The 21,060-nt window shown below is 34.7% G+C and overlaps 3 protein-coding genes across 3 annotated transcripts; 2 read left to right on the forward strand and 1 right to left on the reverse strand.

Moving 5' to 3' along the window:
• The first annotated feature begins 3,350 nt into the window (after positions 1 to 3,350).
• On the forward strand, positions 3,351 to 4,252 carry LOC107035684 (CUB and sushi domain-containing protein 2-like). Its single transcript, XM_015253231.1, has 2 exons — positions 3,351 to 3,421; positions 3,526 to 4,252. Exons 1-2 carry the CDS (start codon positions 3,351 to 3,353, stop codon positions 4,250 to 4,252), a joined length of 798 nt encoding a protein of 265 aa, XP_015108717.1.
• A 7,013-nt stretch (positions 4,253 to 11,265) lies between these two features.
• Positions 11,266 to 13,165, forward strand: LOC107035796 (NADH dehydrogenase [ubiquinone] 1 alpha subcomplex subunit 12). The gene is made up of 3 exons (XM_015253388.2): positions 11,266 to 11,414; positions 11,565 to 11,647; positions 12,802 to 13,165. The coding sequence occupies exons 1-3, from the start codon at positions 11,317 to 11,319 to the stop codon at positions 13,044 to 13,046; spliced, it is 426 nt and encodes a 141-aa protein (XP_015108874.1). The 5' UTR covers positions 11,266 to 11,316; the 3' UTR covers positions 13,047 to 13,165.
• Positions 13,166 to 14,678: 1,513 nt separating this feature from the next.
• Positions 14,679 to 19,093, reverse strand: LOC107035685 (protein bric-a-brac 1; the record flags this gene model as incomplete). Its single annotated transcript, XM_015253232.2, has 6 exons — positions 14,679 to 15,246; positions 15,834 to 15,929; positions 16,503 to 16,824; positions 16,940 to 17,122; positions 18,559 to 18,776; positions 18,865 to 19,093. Coding segments are annotated over 6 exons (1,311 nt in total), but the record flags the coding sequence as incomplete, so codon positions are not given.
• Between the last annotated feature and the right edge of the window lie 1,967 nt (positions 19,094 to 21,060).

Genomic DNA, 21,060 nt, shown 5'->3' on the forward strand with positions numbered 1-21,060 from the left:
GAAATGTTCATGAAATATAATTTTCTAAAACGTTTTTTAAATTTTTCTTTTAAATGGTCGTTGAATGCTCACTAGGTCTCCGCTATGCCCCTGTATTTGTTTATCCATAAGCAAAAGCAAATAAAAATTGACACTTCAGAAATTTTCCTTAAGAATCTCCATCCCCATCTCTTCCTTTACTAATTAATACTACCTCCACGGATTTCCAAAAAAAATCACTTATTGCATTTAAAAGAAATTTCCGCGGCTTCCGAATGAAAAAATTCAATACTTAATATACACCATGGAAGAATAAATCTGATAGCCTCCTCCACCCAGCAAAAATTACTCGCTCAATCACACCCATTTTCTCATCACCTCCGGATGATGTAACCGAAAGTAATGCCCCCGCAACGCGTGCCGGCACGTGCTCCTATCCCACCCGAAAATCGTTCTCTTGATTTTGCCCTCTCTGCCCCTAATAATTGTACACAGGCTTGTTCGACACGTCGTGTATGATCCGTGAACGGCAAGATGCGAGTTTAGATAGCCCAATGATATACAGAAAGTCGTTTCGCCACGTGGCCCTCTTGTTTTGAATTGTTGTTTCTATTGAGATTAAAGCCGCTTGTGTTTATCTGGTGTTTTAGTGTCGTGTGTACACGTGCCTGAGGGTGATCAGTTTAAATTGTCCTTTTAAAATCTAATTTCGGAATATTTTTATTCTACGCTTACGAACAATGCCATTTTTTTCATGTTCTTTGCATATCCAGTTAGATTGACATGCAAACAACGCAGCAGAAGCCATTTTACAGATTACATATGACTGCTACTCTCCACGGATTTTTTTTTCCTATTTTCATTTCTACCAATTTCATTGGTGGCAGACTTCCGAACGGATCCCAATGTACGTTTTCAAAAAATGAAGGCATGAGGATTACCATTTTTTGAAAATATTAAGGCCAATCCCACTCATACTTCATGGCAAAAACGATTTTTTTTCTCAAGAATTTTGGGTGAATTGTTCCATCTCAAGAACTATCAAACATATCGACCTAAAAGTTGGTGTAGGAATGTTCCTTGACAATCCTAACTAGAAGCCAAAGTTTCAAAAGGTTTCCCTGACTTTTACCCATATCATGGTGCGCAAAAGTGAATTCCGACGAAAAAAAATACAAAAACGACGATATCTCGAAAAATTTCAATGGGATGGTTCCCATATTTTGTTGGGTCTAGATAGATGACATCAAAAGGCACATTTTGAAAAAAAAAATTGAAATCGGACCGATAGTTTTTGAGATATTGCGCAAAAGAATTTCACATACAAAGTTGAATATCTCCGAAACTAGTAGTCCGATTTCGTTCATCCAGAATCCCAAACTTTGTTACTATAAGACCTAAAATCATACCAAGTTTCAAGTTTCTATCTCGATTATTTTTTAAGTTATCGTGCGAACAAGCAATTTCTGCGAAGAAATGAAAAAACGAGAGTAAAACTACATTACTCTGGGTGTAATGGTCTTTTTTCAATCCAATTAAATAGGTATCATCACGACGAGTATTTTGAAAAAAAATCGAATCGGTCGAATGGTTCAAAAGAGATCGGCACAAAACGATTTTCAAAGAATCGCTATATCTCCGGGACCGCTCAACCGATCGAGCTGAAATTTAGCACAAACTTGAGTCTCAGTAGTACCAATTAGCAGCCAGACTTTCAGCATCTTCGCCTCAATAATCCACACACAGACATTTTTTAAAAACATCATTTCTTCACGTTTCATGACATTTCTAGGCATTTCCCTCCAAAATTAAGAAATCGAAAAAAATCACGATTACAAAGCTTCCTCTTGGAAGCCAAAATGATTAATTAATTGTCTTTATAAAAATAATAAAATAATTAAATACAATGAAATATTCCATCAATTTTCATCGGAGATGTCTTTTTCAAGTTGCACTTCCACTCCTTCCAACAATCCCCTGGATCCCCCAAAAATTCAAAACTAACTAACGTCAACCCCGCTCCAGGTTCAAGGTTGGTCATTGTGCTCTTGGCACATGATTCAGCTGTAAAAATATATGGCATACTAATTCTCCTCCATTCGGAGGCAACACATCCACAAAGAAATCAACCACGTCTTCAGTCTCCCACCTGAGGGATACACACAAAAGTTCTCGTAAATTTAATCAACATTAAAAGCACATTACCCTGAAAGAAGTTGGATGGTCATCGTCAGCATGACTATAATCCTGCCGAAGCGACAAAAGCCCCCATGCCGTGAAGAGGCCCGATTCCATATCCTTTTGCCCTCCAGTCCCTCTCATGCTTCTCTTTCCGCTCGAAAACTGACTAGGAATAATCCTCAACTGGTTTTTGAATAGAATACAAACGTTTATAAGTTTGTGACGAGGAGAGCTCTAGGGGAGGCCGACAAGTCTCCATGTGTGAGTTGAAAAAAATCTCCACTAATGATGACCAGTGAGGTACTACTGTTTGGCCCAGTAGCATTGCCAGACTCATCCAATCCTTCAGGTGATTATTGATATCGTTATGAATATTTTCATCACGCTGCGCGAAAAGTGACTTTTCGCACGCTTCGCGTGCCTAAAACGTCCCTTTTCCACACATTGTAATGAAAAATATCGTTCGATACAAGTGCGGAAAAGTGTTTTTTTGCTCGTGGGAGGTTTATAGCACGAGCCGAAGGCGAGTGATATAATCCCACGAGCCAAAAAAATTTCTTGTCTATTCATGAAACCGGTTAACCATTAATAAACAAACATTTGCACAAGATTCCACTATATTTCATAACGCCATTTATCAATAATTGTGTATGTCCACGTGAAAAGGGCCCACTTTGTATTGTAATGCAATGTATTTTGAAACCAATATTCAGGGAAAGGTAAAAAAAGTTGAACGTTGGGGCAATGTGGAATTCGACGAATTATTGAATTCAATTTAAAATACATCGCCACAAAAATTCCATCCGGAAGCAAATTACTGATAGATTAACAAAAATACATTGACTAGATTGTGACGAAAGCAATTTTCTACTTGTTTTTCTTTTTTATGATCTATTATCATATGCCGGACGTGCCTATCAACACGATAATTTGAAATTGATGAAAACAACAACAAAATTGAATTAAACCATGACAGTTCACCGAAAATCCAAATAAATTCGTTATCTGTCATAACATCAGCAATAAAATGACCCAAGTACAAAATTAAACGATGACAGTTTACCGAAAATACAGATAAATTCGTTATCTGTCGTGATAACTTCATCAATAAAAAGAGCCCTTGCTACATCACACGTGGCACATCATTACGAATCGTTGATGAAGCGCTAAAAGAATTCCATTTCATAATAATGAAGTGGCAAATATTCTATTGTGCATTATTCCTCATTGCAAAGGCAGAATCGAGCTGGCTGCTCGACAGGTAAGATTATATTCTCAAAAATATAGATTACATCCGTATTCGAAACTACAAGTCAATTGCAGTCAACAACGACGAATCAATGAAACCATTTTAATTGATTTCAGAATCTGCGACTACGATTTAACAGATCCACATGGCTTGATAACATCTCCAAATTACCCTCACAGTTATCCATCATCAGTCGTATGTACCTACAAAATAATTCAGCCACGTGAAAGGATTGTATCCCTGAGTCTATCACACATTGACCTAGGATGGAATGATACTGACAGTTGCAGTGGACGCTTGGAGATCTACGACGGAGATGATGATCTTGCCCGCAGGTTGGAGGTATTCTGTGGCACTGACTATTTCATTCCATCGCGTGTCATCAATTCCACGACAAATGCTCTGTTCCTGAAACTCGAGAGTCATTCTTCATCACGAGGAAACATAGGCTTTCAGGCTGTGTACAAGACAACTGATCTCGAATGTGGTGGACTCTTCAAGGAGAATAATGGAACGATTCAACATCCTACTCACGGTACACAGTACAAAAATAACGAGAATTGCGACTGGGTGATTCAGGCACCACCGGGACATACAATCAGACTGAAGTTCATAGTGTTTCAAACCCAGCAAAACAATGATTGGGTCAAGATTAGCGAATTTCATGAAGGCAAGGTGGTCGATGTTACTACGGTTAGTGGAGGTACAATACCATCTGCACCTGTAATCACACGAGGCAGAATCCTCTATCTCCATTTCAGAAGTGATCACAATAGCGTTTACTCCGGGTTCAGGGCGAATTACACGTTCGTTGACTCTTCGGGACTTAATTCACAAGTTTGAATTTGTGGTTTAATTATTCTGAGGAGTACGGGAGGGTAGGGCAAAACGTACCACTGCACGCAGAGAAATATTCAATAAAAATTGCGTATTTTTTCCGTAATTCCGGAGCGAAATGTGGTTGTAGGAAATTTTACGGAACTGTCACGGAATTTTTCCGGAGCATTCCGTAATTTTTATCTGAATCTTCTGAAAAAAATTACGATACCGTCACTTAAATTTTCTAAGTCGATTCCGTAATCGGCGAGTGAATTATAAGTTCCGTAATTTTTAGTGAACATTTCTCTCCGTACGACAGAAAATTGGTAATTTTTCTTTTTTTTTTCTTTCCATCAAATCAGGAACACTGAATGTGTTAAATTAAAAGTGATTTTCTAGGATTGCATCCGTCAGAGGGGTTTTATAGACAACAAGTGTCGTTGAACCGCGATTTGTTCAGATTTGCTAATTACCTCAAACCACAAATGACTTCGAATTTGCTGCATTCGGACGCAAAAACAAAAATTATCAATTTTCAGTCAGTGGTCCGTTTTACCCGTCTGGTCCGTTTTGCTCTACCCTATCCTATATTATGATGACGATTGTGTGATATGCAAATGTCCTCAGCTCTATTTATAATTGTAGAATGCTTAAGATAAGGTAACACTCGCTTTTTGTCTTCTAGAAGTATGAATTGAGGAACTAATAAATGAAACGGAATATTTTGGTGGAAAAGAGGTTCTTTTGTTGGACTTTAATTGATGTTGATCTCTACATTCGTCAAACTAATAAACCATCCTATTCTTTTAATCAAGATTCGCCTTCTTATTGCTATATTTTTACGTTCGGAGCTAATTGAAAAGACAACAATCTTTAATAAATAGAGTCAATAGTATCATTTAATTAATCGCAAGGCTGCCATATATCGCAGATACATCGTAACGAACTCGAGTTGGAAGATTATTGATATCGTAATAGTATGATCACCGTGATGATAATGACGATTGTCACGCCGTGATCATGAGGATTACCGATAACAATTCTCAAGTATTTACAGAGGAGTTTATGATGACAATGATAGTGATTATCTTTCCAAACTGATCTCTCGCTGAATTTCAGAGAAGGATACACGGACGAAAAAATTTAATAGAAAAACCTATCGAATTCGTTAGAAAATTCTATTGAATTTCTATTGAACTGTGCTATTAGATTCTATTGAAATGTTCACTAGAAAATATTCAGTAAAAGAGCCAATAGAATTCAATTTTTCTATATAACTTACTCTATTGAGATATTTTCTATAGAATTTCATCGACTCAAATTTTCTGTTTTTTCGTTTAATTTTCTTTATGAGAAAAAAGGAAAAATAGAATGAAAAAAACTTGGAAAATTTGAGTCGAGCAAATTCTATAGAAAACATATGAAAAGGATAAGTTATATAGAAAAATCGAATTCTGTTGACTTTTTCTATTGAATGTTTTCTATTGAATATGTCAATAGAATCAGCCAAAAACTAATAGAAAGTTTAATAGAAATTCAATAGAATTTTCTGACGAATTCGATAGGTTTTTCTATTAAATTTTCGCGTGCGTGTATAAACACCCGCACAAACACCTGAATAAAACATCAAATATCAAATTAGTTGAACAATTACTTAACAATGCGGTTGTCATAAACTAATAATATAATCAAATTTTAATCATCATAATATCGATTAATGTACTATAATATTCATTAAACATGAAAAAAAAAAAATTTCTGCAAAAATTTCCATTTTGTCAATTCTTGACTTTCTTTCCTCCGAATACATCCAGATAATATCATGTTAACGGATATACCACATTGAGTAGAACGAAACCCCAAAAAATATTCCTCCTGAAAAAACTTTCATTCTCCAGAAGTTCCATTGTGCCCCAAGAAATATGCAATAATAATCGCCAGCCAACAATAATGAATCAAAGCCCCAATTCATCTTATTATTATGAATCCCCTCATTCTGGCATAATAAATCGGCCATTCAGAGCTCGCAAAGTGAAAGTCATAAATGATGATCATAATCTCCGTAATACAGCTACAAATTATCCTCCAATCTGCCACAGTGTGTGGGATAATGAGCATTGTATCCACTCGGATGATTGTCCTGAAAAAAAAAAAACATTATCGGATTAGTAGTCATTTGTGTTCAACTGTTCATCGCGGAAAAATAGGTGATAATGGTTTATCAAACGGTGTTATAGTGAATAAATCATTGATTGTGGTAGACAGGGGTTTCGGATTGCCATACACGTATATATACCTCTGGAATACGCCTCTGGAGAAGGCTGGAACGGTCTCTCAGTATTGCACTGGATGATATTACGTCGCAAGCTACCTAATTAGATACAACGGATCATTGTCCACACGAATGCAACGTCAGTCTAGCTCTGGCGTATTAACAGCTCCACCGCATCTGCATTTCATTGATATGCATGGCAATGTCAGTACTGTGATACAATTAACAGAATATACCTTCTCAATTAATTGGTGAAGATTGAGATTCCCTATCCTCGAGGTGGCGGGAATATTCCTAAACAAGGGTTTGCTTCCGGCAAAAACGCACTGATGATTGTCAAGTCATTTGGGGATCCTGAGATTGAAAATCTTTGAGATCTCATGTTATTCAGACGTTTTTTAGTGTGTGAAAATAGTATATTTTGATACACGGAGAGAAATTTTCTAGATAAATTCTTGTACGAGTACTGGAAAAAATCACAATCCACCGGTTGTGAAAAATTCTAGTACTGTTAAGGTAAAATTTCTTGGTATTTCTGGTAAAATTTCTGGGGATTTCTGTGAAAATTTCACAGAAATACGGGGAAAAATTCACGTTTTCCCCAATAAAATTTCTAGTGCCGGCACTGGAATTTTTTCCTGGCCGTCACTTCGCGCCTCTTTTCTCGTGCTAGCACTAGAATTTTTCTAAAAAAATTCTCTCCGTGTGCGATTGCGGGAAAGTGTTTTTGGGCTGGTGGGAGGTTTGTAGCACGAGCCGAAGGCGAGTGATATAATCCCAGGTGTCTAAAAACCCTTTTCCCGCGAGTATCGAACCTTATTTTTCATCACAATGTGTGGTAAGTGGGGTTTTGCGCATGCGGAGCGTGCGTAAAATGCCACTTTATACACAGCGTGATGAAAATGCCTGCAAAAGGTGTGCGAAGTTCAGACATTCGTCTTTACTGTGTACTCATGTAGTATTTATCGCCCGAAAAATTTCAACAGTGAGAAAAATATTCTTGTCATCAACCTCTACTTGCGGAAATTCCTCTTTTCTCTTAATGTAGCATGATGCTTCATATGTTTTCTCTTCTTTTGTGAACTGAATTATATTAGAAAGAGAATTGAACTCTTGTTGAAAATCTCCGCAAAATCCTCGACCCCCGACGGCTCAAAATCTCATTAGAAAATACAAATCCTGCAGTGATTACTTGAAGGGGAAAACTATAATAGAGGTGCACCATCAGAGTCCAATGTGGTGTCATATTCTAGTAGGATTTCGTAGAATTGAATGGAGAATTATTTTCGTAAGTAATATTTTTTTTATGTTTCCGCGTTCGTTCTTAGTTTTATCGAAATCATTGAATAATTTTTTAAATAATTTTAATTTTGTCATATGCAAATAAATTCAACGCTGAATACAATGCGAATATTTTTTTATTAAGGATATCCAAGTATCTTTTACAGTTTGGTATCAATTATCAAATTTGTCAATTAAATTGCGTGAAAAAAAAAATTTTTTAATCAGTAATATTCAGCGTTATTCAAAATACATTTTGCACAGAATTATTATTTTTTTTTAATGCTTTGTTTATAAAAAAATAATAGAAATTGTTCAAATTTTCGGCAACCTTATTTTTTTAGGCATGAAGTCGATTTTCTTTTAAACTCTGAATATGAATATATTTGTTAGCATTCTAAACAAATGATTTTTATGGCGGAAAATTGATTGTTTATAAATCATTTTATCAATGTTTTTCCAAAAGTAAACTTTCTAATTTTTTTTCTAATTTTTAAAATACTGATAAATGTAATTTACGCTTAACGTCAATATGATGTCTGGTGGCTTTTTTCCGTCATGAAAATCGGAATTTAGGCTTTAAAAAAGGGTATTTTACGGTCGAAATGAAAACGTAAATTACACCTAAACAAAGCATATTTTACGTTTAGGAAAACGTAATTTACGCTTCAACTTCAAGCGTAAAATACGCTCCCAAAAGTTTAAAAGACGACTTCCTAAACGTAATTTACGTTTAGGTTTTTCTGTGTGGAGATTCAAATTGAGACTTGCAAATTTTAGATAATAAAATCATTATAAAATAGTCGGACACTTAGGCTCAAATGGGACTCAAATGAGAGCTCTGATGTTCGACTACAAAAGTAGAAAAGCATTCCACTGGAGAAAAAATAGCCAAAGTATTTGGATGTCCTTAAGTCCGAATGTAGAATTAAAGGATTGAAAAATATTCCCACAAAATATTCCTTCATTACCCTCCATCCCAAATATTCAAATATTTATCCCCACAAACTTACATTTCAATCAATAGAAAAATCATTCAACAAAGTTTGACTCCCATTCTACTTGGCATTCTCACGAGGCAGTACAAACGAATGACAAAAAAATCTGAAAGACATACAATACAAATGGCGAGATGATCCGGGAATCGAGATGGTCAAGCCATTTACGGTGGCATAAAAAATCGTAAAAAAGGGAAAGGAAAATGGGAATAAAAAGGGCCAAAACCTCAGCTTCACCGCGGACACCCGAGGACTACTATAGCCTGTAGCAACCAAAATTTATCTGTATAATGGACGATACCCCCCCATGGGATGGCACCATCTGCAAATATCCCTTCATCCGGCCACGTGTGCCATACAAATTGAATTCTTACAAGTTTCAATGATATGGTAATGTAAGGACAACTTGCCGACCGGACACTTGCGAGGATTTTCAGTGCAAACCCTCAACCCCTCCCAATAACTGTCGTTTGTTTTTTTTCCGTGCGAGGGGAAACATTCCGTTCTCCTCAATTGAGTCATTCCATTTTGTAGAGAAATTTATCCATAAAGTTAGTGTTCCAACGTAATTTCTTCCATTGAATTAATTACCCCAACATGAGAAAAAGAAGAAAAGTAAAAAAGTTTACAGAAATAAAAGGCGATTCCACAACGTTTCGAATGCACAAGGAATTCCTCAGGAATTCCGCAGGTGCTTTATTCTAATCCTTTCTAAAAAACAGCATGGGCAATATCTCGAATTGGAAATGAGAACTCGAACATGGCGAATATCGCGAACGAATGGAGAAAGCAAGGCGGTGTTCATGAATGCAATCGTCGTGCGTCAGATTTTCATGAACCGCGCCTAACAAACATAAGATAATTGAATACCATTCTATGAGATATGAATAAGCGAATCACAATTGTCCAAATCATTTAGGTCATAGGAAAATAGAATAATTCTACTTTCTGAATATTGCGTTTACTGAGGTTTTCTTCGAACAAAGTTGATTAGAATTAATAGCTAGAATTATGAGATTATCTCACATTTTTGACGTTAAGGATAGGAGAATCTGAATGCAATATAGTGAAAGTGATGATCGATTTTTTCACTTTGAACAAATAATATTAATATCGAAATACGAAATTTCTGATATGAATAAAAAGAAGCTGTGACTCAATATTCCAAATCAGTAGCGAAGCGGTAAACCGGGTTAAGTCGATTTTGACTATTGGCCAGTTTTTGACGAATATCTCGGAATCTAAAAGAGATAGAAAAATTTTTGTCATGACCTTTTTATAGCTCTTAATTGGTTCTACAAAAAAGGTCATGAGAAAAATTTTGCTATCTCTCTTAGGTTCTGAGATATTCATCAAAAACTGATCAAAAGTCAAAATCGACTTAACTCGGTTTACCGCTTCACTACTGAAATGAAGTCTTAATTTTTAATTTGGTGCTGAGAACACGAGATGACAATATTCTAAGCACGGAATTATATTGATGAGATGAACAACAGATTAATTGAATTACCGTGTGAACTAACTAAAAATTGATAACAGTGTGGGCACGCTCTTTTACCAGAGTATCAACAACCATTGAATTTCAGAAATTCACACTCTAAAGTGTGTTCTAGAAGGAATTTAATTGTAATGATGATTAAAATCTTATTCAATGAGCGTAGGAATTAGAACATGAGTAAATCACTTATTGTAATATGAAAATTTAACAGCTGATAAATTAGGGCTTATGATTTTCATCGGTCGTATCGCTTTTTGCAATGAGAATAATTATAAACAATTATTTGAAAAATGAAATAACGAATCGGACGGGAAAAGCGGCATTAACAGGCTTCTTAAAAATCTACATCACAACCCACTCCATCAGAATATTATGACATGCACAACATCCCCGTCGGTTCAATCTTCATATTTTTTCCCCTTCATCTTTAAATAAAACAAATAATTGTCAGTTGAATTAACAGTCGCCGTTAAGTTGAAGTTTGAGTGCGGAAAATGAAACAATCTTTCACTCATGATCACAAATGAACATTTAGTATTGATTTCCTCATTCAATAATGTCAATGCACACTTCCCTCATCCAATCTTGTTCTAATCATTATAAATTTTCATATCTAAGTGGCTCTTGTCGACGATATCTTCATAAAATTTAGAATAGTCATCACAATGTAATAATGGTGATAATGATTATTATATTAACGCCTTTTTTAATGATATTGTTATGTTATTTTTACTATTTTCATTATGTCTCGACCCCATTTTTCATTTTCTGTTTGATTTTTTGCTGAAATCTCTTCAGAAAAATGTTTTTTATAATAATCACATATAGCTGTTCGTGTAATACGGATATTCTTCAGTTTGAAGTTCACTTCGTCATCTAGCGGTGGCGCAACAAAGCTCCACTTGAACTGCAACACTTCTCTGATCGTTCTTGTCGACAATGAGAATGAAAATGTTCCACTTTACCTTCGAATAACAGAGTTCATATTTTATCGATTTTGGTTGGGTTTACATAATCGGATATTTTTGAGTGAATCAAGATGAGTTTCCTCAAGGGTTATTTAAACATTTTCGCGAATGGTGTGAAGATTATTAAACAGAATGGAGGACTCGTTGGCTGCATCCGAACACTGTACAGGTAGGACCCCAAAAATTATGTTGAAATTACTCGAATTAATCTCGTAAACTCAAGATATTGGATTCTTGTTTTGTCGGGGAGGTTATGTTTCTCTGACATTTGCGTCGAGGAATTCTTTTAATTTCATGTTCACTTTTTCAATCAATGCAGAATGGATGACTTGAAATGGGGGAATTGCGTTGGAGAGGATAAATATGGAAACAAGTACTACGAGAATAATTATTATTTCGTTGGTGAGTCCACAATTTCATTCACTCATTTCCCCAGAATTTTAGCAGTAATTTAGGGGCGCGAGGGGAAAATTGACACTTGTGAAAACATTTCATAGGAAAACCTAGCGAATTTGTTGGAAGATTCTGTTCGATTTCTATTGAACTTGCTATTAGTTTTTGGTTGATTCCGTTGAAGTGTTCAATAGAAAGTATTTAATGGAAAACGCCAATAGAATTCGATTTTTCTGTATAACTTATTCTCTTCAGATATTTTCTATAGAATTTCTTCAGCTCAAATTTTCCAAGTTTAAAAAATTCTATTTTTCTCTCCTTTCCATCAAGAAAATCAAACAAAAAAGAAAAAACGAATCGTTTTTAAATCGTTTCTTTGCAAATATCTACAAAACTACTGGACAGATTTCGGTTTTTTTGTTTTCTATTTTTTCTTATCGAAATTCCGAAAATTTAGTCAAAACACCCCAAAATGGCGTCGATTAACTTTGACTGGTGACAGTATGAAGTGAATTTGACTGTATACCTATATATTACATATTTTTTCGATACATAATTGAAGTCATTTTGTCGTGTTTTGACCAAATTTTCGAAATTTCGGAAAGAAAAAATTAAAAATAAAATAGATCCAGGAGGATGCCCAACTTGTATGACTGCTCAAAATACTTATTTTGATTATAAGAATTACTGAAAAAAATGAAACAAATCAAAAGTGACATAATTTGCAAAATTAAATTTTTTCAACGTTTTTTTTTCTCGAAAATTCGTAATTATGAACATGAAAGGTCGAAAAAAAATTTTTATTGAAAATATTCATATAAGCAGTAAAAAATGCAAAATTTTGACGCTTAATAAATAAAAATCGTATGCATAGAACTCCAGTTATTGAAAAAAAAATGAAAAACGAGAAAAAAAATCATATTTCCAAACTGGGCTGTCGAAAAAATCTGAAAAAATTTGAGAGATAGTGTTTCGACCCTCCCAATCGTAGAAAAAATCGCCATCAATTTCCAAGGGGGTGAGGGTCAACGGTTGACTCATTTCGCGTGGAAAACCTCATATATCTGTTCATACAAAGTCTTCAAAATATTCTTTTTGCTTCCAAATGGAGGCAAAATTGCAATCGTCCTATTTTCACATTTTTTTTAAATGCGCCATCCCAGGACGAAACAGATGGGTAGTCTACGCACCTTACGTTAACATGGACTACGACGGTTCCCAAGTACCCGCCGAATGGTTTGGCTGGTTGCACTACAAAACTGATCTGCTGCCCCACAAAGACCCAAACAGGCCACATTACAAGTGGATGATTGATCATCGAATGAACCCGTCAGGTACCAAGGATGCTTACATGCCATACAGCACGACTAAACCCAAAATCGAGCCGTGGAAGCCACCTCAGTGCTGAACAAGCAACAATCAGCCGTAGACTCATTATTACCAATTCGAAAATTATGAAATTTAATATTCGTCGAGTGGTCCAGATGTATTGGGCATGTTCCATGTAAATAAATCGTCTTTCCGCAACTTATTGGTTCTTTCTGTCGATCGTGACATCAGTAAGTGAATAAAGTTGTAATACACACGTGAAAAACCCATTCGAATAGAACTTGTAATTTTTTTAGTTGAAAAAATCCAAAGTTGAAAAAATACTCGAAAATTAATTGGTCTAGGACTAGAATCCTTGCACCCAATTTAAAAAAATTAATATTTTTTTGATTTCGAAGAATTGGAACAGGATTTTTACATGTTCCAATTCTAGTGAACATCTTTTTTATTTAAGAAAAAATAGAGATCTAAATTAAGACTGAGTTAATGAACTAGTTTAGAAGTACATAATATGATGAATCAGTTAATTACTAGAATATTCAATTGAAGTTCATATGACAATGAAAATTGTGAAAATTCAAGAAACTATGATGCGGAAATTTTAATGTATTGAAAATTCAATGAAATGTGATGTGCAATTGCATCTTAAATTGAATTCAAATCCCCAACATTAAAAATTCACATGCAGCTGCTACTTACATTCCAAAAATTTCCAACAGTGTAAAATCAATCTTCGACACTCGAATTAAAAAATAAATAGTCCTTTTATTTCAGAAAGTTATAACAGTATTTTTACATGTGTCTCATACATTCAAACTCTTATCTTTATTTTAAAAAAGAAATAGAGATCTAAACGAACGCTGATTATTTAATGAACTAGTTTGGCTGCACTACCTGGAATGAAACTCAAATACCTAAAGTTCTGGATCACATGTATTTCGGATCTTTGGAGGTGCATAATACGATAAATCAGTTAATTGTTCGAGTATTCACTGGAATGTGAAGTTAATTTTCACAATGAGTTTGAGCATTCAAGTTGTCATTGAAATATCAATGATGGCTTAACGTAGAAAAATCAATTTTGTTGAATTTCCAAAATGAATAAGAAATTCCATGAGCAATGTCATCTCAAATTAAATTCAATTTCCCAACATTAAAAATTTACATGCAGCTGCTACTTACATTCCAAAAATTTCCAACAGTGTAAAATCAATCTTCGACACTCGAATTAAAAAATAAATAGTCCTTTTATTTCAGAAAGTTATAACAGTATTTTTACATGTGTCTCATACATTCAAACTCTTATCTTTATTTTAAAAAAGAAATAGAGATCTAAACGAACGCTGATTATTTAATGAACTAGTTTGGCTGCACTACCTGGAATGAAACTCAAATACCTAAAGTTCTGGATCACATGTATTTCGGATCTTTGGAGGTGCATAATACGATAAATCAGTTAATTGTTCGAGTATTCACTGGAATGTGAAGTTCATTTTCACAATGAGTTTGAGCATTCAAGTTGTCATTGAAATATCAATGATGGCTTAACGTAGAAAAATCAATTTTGTTGAATTTCCAAAATGAATAAGAAATTCCATGAGCAATGTCATCTCAAATTAAATTCAATTTCCCAACATTAAAAATTTACATGCAGCTGCTACTTACATTCCAAAAATTTCCAACAGTGTAAAATCAATCTTCGACACTCGAATTAAAAAATAAATAGTCCTTTTATTTCAGAAAGTTATAACAGTATTTTTACATGTGTCTCATACATTCAAACTCTTATCTTTATTTTAAAAAAGAAATAGAGATCTAAACGAACGCTGATCATTTAATGAACTAGTTTGGCTGCAGCAACTACCTGGAATGAAACTCAAATACCTAGAGTACTCAATCACATGTGTTTTGGATCCTTGGAGGTACAAAAATAGTATGAAAATCTTGATAAGACTGGAATGATTCTTGTGATCATATTGTCCCCTTGACTCATGTTAATACTCATGTTTTAATTGTTCAATCTGTCTCCGAGGCCTTCTTCTTTCGATAGTCCTGCTCGGACTGATACCCCGGAGCGTGATTGTGCTCGTGAACACCTGTTGGCATGAATCTCTCGGCTATCACGGCGCATTTACCACGACAGCCACGATGTTGCTCAGCACAGCGGTAATGCGAGCGGTTTAACACTTCTGAACGAGATGTTAAGTTGTAGACGTAGCCCTCGTGGACTAGTTGGGGGCGACCTCGGGCTGATAGTCTATAAGTTACTGGCTCCACGTCTTGAAGGAAAAATATTTTTAGAAATTTTTTTCTCTATGAATTGATCAATTCAAAAAAAAAAAATTAGTAGTGCTTTGTCTGGCAAATTCTATTGAATTTCCCTTCGAATTCTATTGAAATGCTATATTTTTGTCCCTCTGCAGTATTTTTTGACAGATAATCCATAAAAAATGATTCATAGATTGCCATTTTTTCAATCAATATAATTTATTCTATTGAAATTTTTGCTATAGGAATTTTTAAGCACAAAAATTCTCATTTCTTTCTACTGAATTTGTTTTGTTTCTCATTACAAAATCTAAGAAAAAAAATAGAAAGTTGATGTTGAAGAATTTTTGCACGAAAAAGTGAAAAAGAATATGTTTTTATGAAAAATCAACATCTATTGACAATTTTTTAATGAAATATCTATTGAAAATTTTCAGTAAAAATTGAGGGACAAAATCGACTTGATAGAATTTTAATAGAATAACAGTGGAATTCCAATAAAAAATCGATTAAAAGTCAATATAATTATTTAGCGAATGCACTAGGTTTTCTACTGAATTTCTTCAGGTGTAGCTAATTTGAAATTTTGAATACGTACTTCCTTCTTCTGCGTCCTTCCCACTAGCGTTGGTGTGGATGAGCTCATCCTGGTCTCCAAAATCATCTTCCTTCGTTAAGTCGATGGAATCATCCACTGAAAGGAATATAAAACTGTTAAATGTACTGACCTACTGAATTTTTCATACCTAATTAAATCATAAATCATCTGATGATGACTCATTTTAAGGGAAAATATCACAAGACATTATTCATTAGAATCTTTCCCAATCTAAACAAATATCCCTTGACAATTCTTTCTGAAATTGATAAAACTGGAGATGAATGCGAAATTACCAATGATTTATTTGTCAATTAAAATTTCAAACGGCAGATTATTATTGCAGACATCTTTGACACTATTAGGCCTATCAACAATTCTCAAAAAATCGAATATTTTGGAGAAAATTTGGTATTTAACAAATATTTCAAGACATTTTCTCCCTAAACCAATCATTTTTGAGATTACCACATGATTAATAAGTAATAATTAAGAATTCATGCATTCACTCGTCCCTTTTAATAATCAATTATAATGACTGACATCTCTCAAATCATCAGATGCATCATCAACCAAATACCCAATTTAAAAAAATAGAATTTAATTGCTCTAACAGTTAATTACTCTACTCTAATTTAATTACTCTAACATTTAATTATTTCAACACACCATTCTTCTGAAGATCATTCTCCGAGGAATTCATCGAAATTTCGTGCGCGGGATCAGTCTCATTCGTGTCATCGTCACCAGGCCCATCATTCTTCGGAGAGAGACTCCTAACACTCGCCTGATCCCCAGAATTCTGAACATTCAATCCAGAGCTGCGTGTTCTCTTCGATGGATTCATGGCGCTACTCGTCTGCAGTCTTTTCTTCGTGACTCGGTCTTGTTTACTCGACTTGGCGTGGTCTCCCGATATCCCGCTGTTATCAGAGTCACTCTCGAATTTCGGAACTCCATTCGAGACACTTCCATTATCTTTGGGCACGTGCTGCAATGCTCAGTAATGATTAATTATTTGTATTTTAATGTGTAATTTTTTTTATGCTCAATCATGCAGAATTGATGTTTATTGTGGAGAGAGAAATAAAAAATGCGATGATGACCTTCAAATTTTGTTTATCAAGCGTGAGACCTTTGACTTGGAGCGTTTCAGCGACTCTCAAGAAACTCGCGAGCTCCTCTTGCTTCACATTGACTTCACCTTGATACATGAACTTGAGGAGTGCATCGACTTCGGTGTAGCCCATGTCTTTGAGGATTACTACTGGATGCTGGCAGGGGTTGGCCTGCGAAATTTAATGAACAGCAGTTACAGAAAATTACACGGACGAAAAAATTTAATAGAAAAACCTAGCGAATTCGTTAGAAAATTCTATTGAATTCCGATTGAACTGTTCTATTCGTTTTTGGCCGATTCTATTAAAATGTTCAATAGAAAATATTCATTAGAAAAAGTTAATAGAATTCAATTTTTCTATATAACTTATTCTGTTGAGATATTTTCTATAGAATTTCCCCGGCTCAAATTTTCTAAGTTTTTTCGCTTGATTTTCTTGATGAGAGGAAAAGAAAAATAGAATGAAAAAAACTTGAAAAATTTGAGTCGAGCAAATTCTATAGAAAATATATGAAAAGAATAAGTTATAGAAAAATCGAATTCTGTTGACTTTTTTATTGAATGTTTTCTATTGAACATGTCAATAGAATCAGCCAAAAACTAATAGAAAGTTCAACAGAAATTCAATAGAATTTTCCAACGAATTCGATAGGTTTTTCTATTAAATTTTTTCGCGCGTGTACTCCTGAAATTTCTGGAATGTTCAATGAAATTGTAAATTACTGAAAATGGTAAAAGTCTAGTTAATTCACATTTTGTTGAATTTTCAAGATGAATAAGAAATTCCATGGGCCATTTGATGTTGAATTGAATTAAAATTCACAACATAAAAAATTCAAATGCAGATATTGCTTAATTTTTGTATTTCCAAAAAATTGAAAGAATGGAGATCTTTATTTATGTTCGAATTTCATATTAGTCTCATATGTTCCCCCATCGTTATAAAAAATCGCAAATTTTTATTAAACATGGAAATATTTAATTTTCGGAAAATGGATAAACATCCTTCACAGAACTCCAATAGACTTCTCATAGAAATCTAACAGTTTTTCCACACGTGATCTCCTCCTTTAAGTTTAATTACTTCTCTGAGGTAATTAAACTGAGGTAATTACCTTGAAAATATCCGCGAAGTAAATGTTGAAAAATGTTGTTTTCATTTTTGGAGTCTTCCACTAGGTAGGGGAGGTTGGGGTAAAATGGACACTTTTGACTTTTTTAAAAATATTAGTGACGGGTTGAAATGTTGATGAAATTTAATCTTTTTTTTTCAATACAAAGAACCATTCTTTCCCTTTGTGATGAGCCTAAATTGAGCTCAACTCATAAATTTCTTTCTAAGTTATGAATATTTTTAAAAAAGTCCAAAGTGTCCATTTTACCCTACCCTCCCCTAAATTTTCGATTTGAAAATAAATCCCATAAGAGCCCACATATAATATAACATTTTTGTATTTAGTGTCAAAAATCTAATAGACTTTTTACAAAAATCCAATAAACATTAAATAGAATTTCTTAAAGAAGGAATTACTCCCTATCAAATCCTCCCATACGCGATCTCCTCCTCCTCCTCTAAATTCAATCACTTTTCTCTAATGTGATTACCTTGAAAATATCCTGGAAGTAACTGCTACAAACCGACAGAACGAGCTTGTGTGCCTGTAGAAGTTGGCCTTCAACAGCGATCGTCACATCCACCAGGTCCTGATTGTTGAGATGTGTCAAAAACCCAGAAGATAAATTATTTGAAAAATTGTTCCACCTGAGGGCAAACTGCTCAGACGATGGAAAACTGTCAGTCAGGGCCATTGTCGTTCTTTGTTCTGTGAAAAAAGACAGAAAATCCAATTCATCACTCACTCATTCAAATTCACCCACTGATTTCCCTTCCCTCAGTGATGAATTGTTCACCTGAATGCTCTTGCTCTACTCCCTGTCGCAAAATCGACGAGTTCTTATCAAAATCGAGTGCCTGATTTTTCGGCTTCACTAATCTATCAACGCGGAATAAATGCTTCTTGGTGAATTGTCGCGGCAATACAGTTGATATCACATTGTGACTGACCGTGACATCAATTGGTGCATCATCACTACGAATGAGTGTGGAGAACGTGAACTTCTTTAGAACGAGAGGAAAAAAACAGTAAACAAAAAGGAATCAGCGAGACGCTATTTATCTTTGATCGAGAAAAATGTGGTTAGTTGCTAAGATAAAGTGAGACTTGATTTTTATCTCAACTGCGGCGTTACTGTCGCGTCATTTTTGAATCCCAATTCCGAATAAATCGGTGAACCTTCACGGGCTTCACGTATGAGAAAATTTAAGGTATATCTCTAGAAAACAGGATTTTTTCACGATTGTCTCCGCGTTTTTCACAGATAATGCTTATAATATTCCTCAACTATTGAAAAGAATTCGGACTAGCTGCACTACGTAGTTTAAGAGATAATAAATAATGAAATGCGGGCTTCTAGCACGTGGGGCATGGGCCAAAAGGGGGTTATGGGTCCCCCGAACTCGATTTTTCCGGCTGGTGAAAAAACGATTCTTACGATGTTCTTAAAAAACGAATCTATGGTAAATTGATAAATTCCAAATAGAGTGGATTTTTTGCTAAATGTTGTACTACAGAGTATCTGCGATATTCCACTGAATTTAAAAAAATGGATATTTCGTGAAAGTATTCCTTATTTGATTCAAAAAATTATTCAACAAATAATTTATTATTTGATTCAACTAGTTATTGTTGCCTTCGTCAACAACATGAGGATAGAAAAACTCAGAACTTATGAAAATGCAATGAATTAAGTCCTTTAGAATTTTTTCCGGAAATCCTAGATACTAACTTTTGGGTGGTATTGTCTTGAGAAGTACCTTAAGGTATATCTCTAGAAAACAGGATTTTTTCACGATTGTCTCCGCGTTTTTCACAGATAATGCTTATAATATTTTTCAACTATTGAAAAGAATTCGGACTAGCTCCACTACGTAGTTTAAGGGCATGGGCCAAAAGGGGGTTATGGGTCCCCCGAACTCGATTTTTCCGGCTCGTGAAAAAACGATTCTTACGATGTTCTTAAAAAACGAATCTATGGTAAATTGATAAATTCCAAATAGAGTGGATTTTTTGCTAAATTTTGTACTACAGAGTATCTGCGATATTAAACTCTAAAAAATGGATATCTCGTGAAAGTATTCCTTATTTGATTCAGAATATTAATCAACAAATAATTTATTTGATTCAACTAGTTATTGTTGCCTTCGTCAACAACATGAGGATAGAAAAACTCAGAACTTATGAAAATGCAATGAATTAAGTCCTTTAGAATTTTTTCCGGAAATCCTAGAGACTAACTTTTGGGTGGTATTGTCTTGAGAGGTACCTTAAGGTATATCCCTAGAAAACTGTTTTTTTTTCACGATTGTCTCCGCGTTTTTCGTAGATAATGCTTATAATATTCCTCAGCTATTGAAAAAAATTCGGACTAGCTGCACTACGTAGTTTAAGAGATAATAAATAATGAAATGCGGGCTTCTAGCACGTGGGCCATGAGCCAAAAGGGGGTTATGAGTCCCCCGTTCTTACGATGTTCTTAAAAAACGAATCTATGGTAAATTGATAAATTCCAAATACAGTGAATTTTTTGCAAAATTTTGTGAGTATCTGCGATATTCAACTCTAAAAAATGGAAATTTCGTGAAAGCGTTCCTTCTTTGAAGCGCGGTTTATCGGGCCCAGTAACGAAAATAGTTATTTCATCACGCTGTGCGAAAAAGTAACTTTTTAGACATGCTTCGCGTGCCTAAAACGTCCCTTTTCCGCACATTATGATGAAAAATATCGTTCGATACTCGTGGAAAAAGTACTTTTTGGCTCGTGGCATTATATCACTCGCCTTTGGCTCGTGCTACAAAACCTCCCTCGAGCCAAAATAGTATATTTCGTTACGAGTGCGGAAAAGTGTTTTTAGGCTCGTGGGAGGTTTATAGCACGAGCCAAAGGCGAGTGATATAATGCCACGAGTCTAAAAACACTTTTCCCACGGGTATCGAACAATATTTTTCATCACAATGTGTGGAAAAGAGACGTGTTAGGCACGCGAAGC

Source organism: Diachasma alloeum, unplaced genomic scaffold (genome assembly GCF_001412515.2).
Source record: "Diachasma alloeum isolate Michigan unplaced genomic scaffold, Dall2.0 Dall_scaffold_00200, whole genome shotgun sequence".
Taxonomy (NCBI): Eukaryota; Metazoa; Arthropoda; class Insecta; order Hymenoptera; family Braconidae; genus Diachasma; species Diachasma alloeum.

What these genes read in the sequence shown, in the direction of transcription:
- LOC107035796 (XM_015253388.2), top strand. Translation starts at nt 11,317, where the DNA reads ATGAGTTTCCTCAAGGGTTATTTAAACATTTTCGCGAATGGTGTGAAG. An exon ending in TGCATCCGAACACTGTACAG is followed by an intron (nt 11,415 to 11,564) that starts GTAGGACCCCAA and finishes CAATCAATGCAG; the next exon opens with AATGGATGACTTGAAATGGG. An exon ending in GAATAATTATTATTTCGTTG is followed by an intron (nt 11,648 to 12,801) that starts GTGAGTCCACAA and finishes GCGCCATCCCAG; the next exon opens with GACGAAACAGATGGGTAGTC.
- LOC107035684 (XM_015253231.1), top strand. Translation starts at nt 3,351, where the DNA reads ATGAAGTGGCAAATATTCTATTGTGCATTATTCCTCATTGCAAAGGCA. An exon ending in TCGAGCTGGCTGCTCGACAG is followed by an intron (nt 3,422 to 3,525) that starts GTAAGATTATAT and finishes AATTGATTTCAG; the next exon opens with AATCTGCGACTACGATTTAA.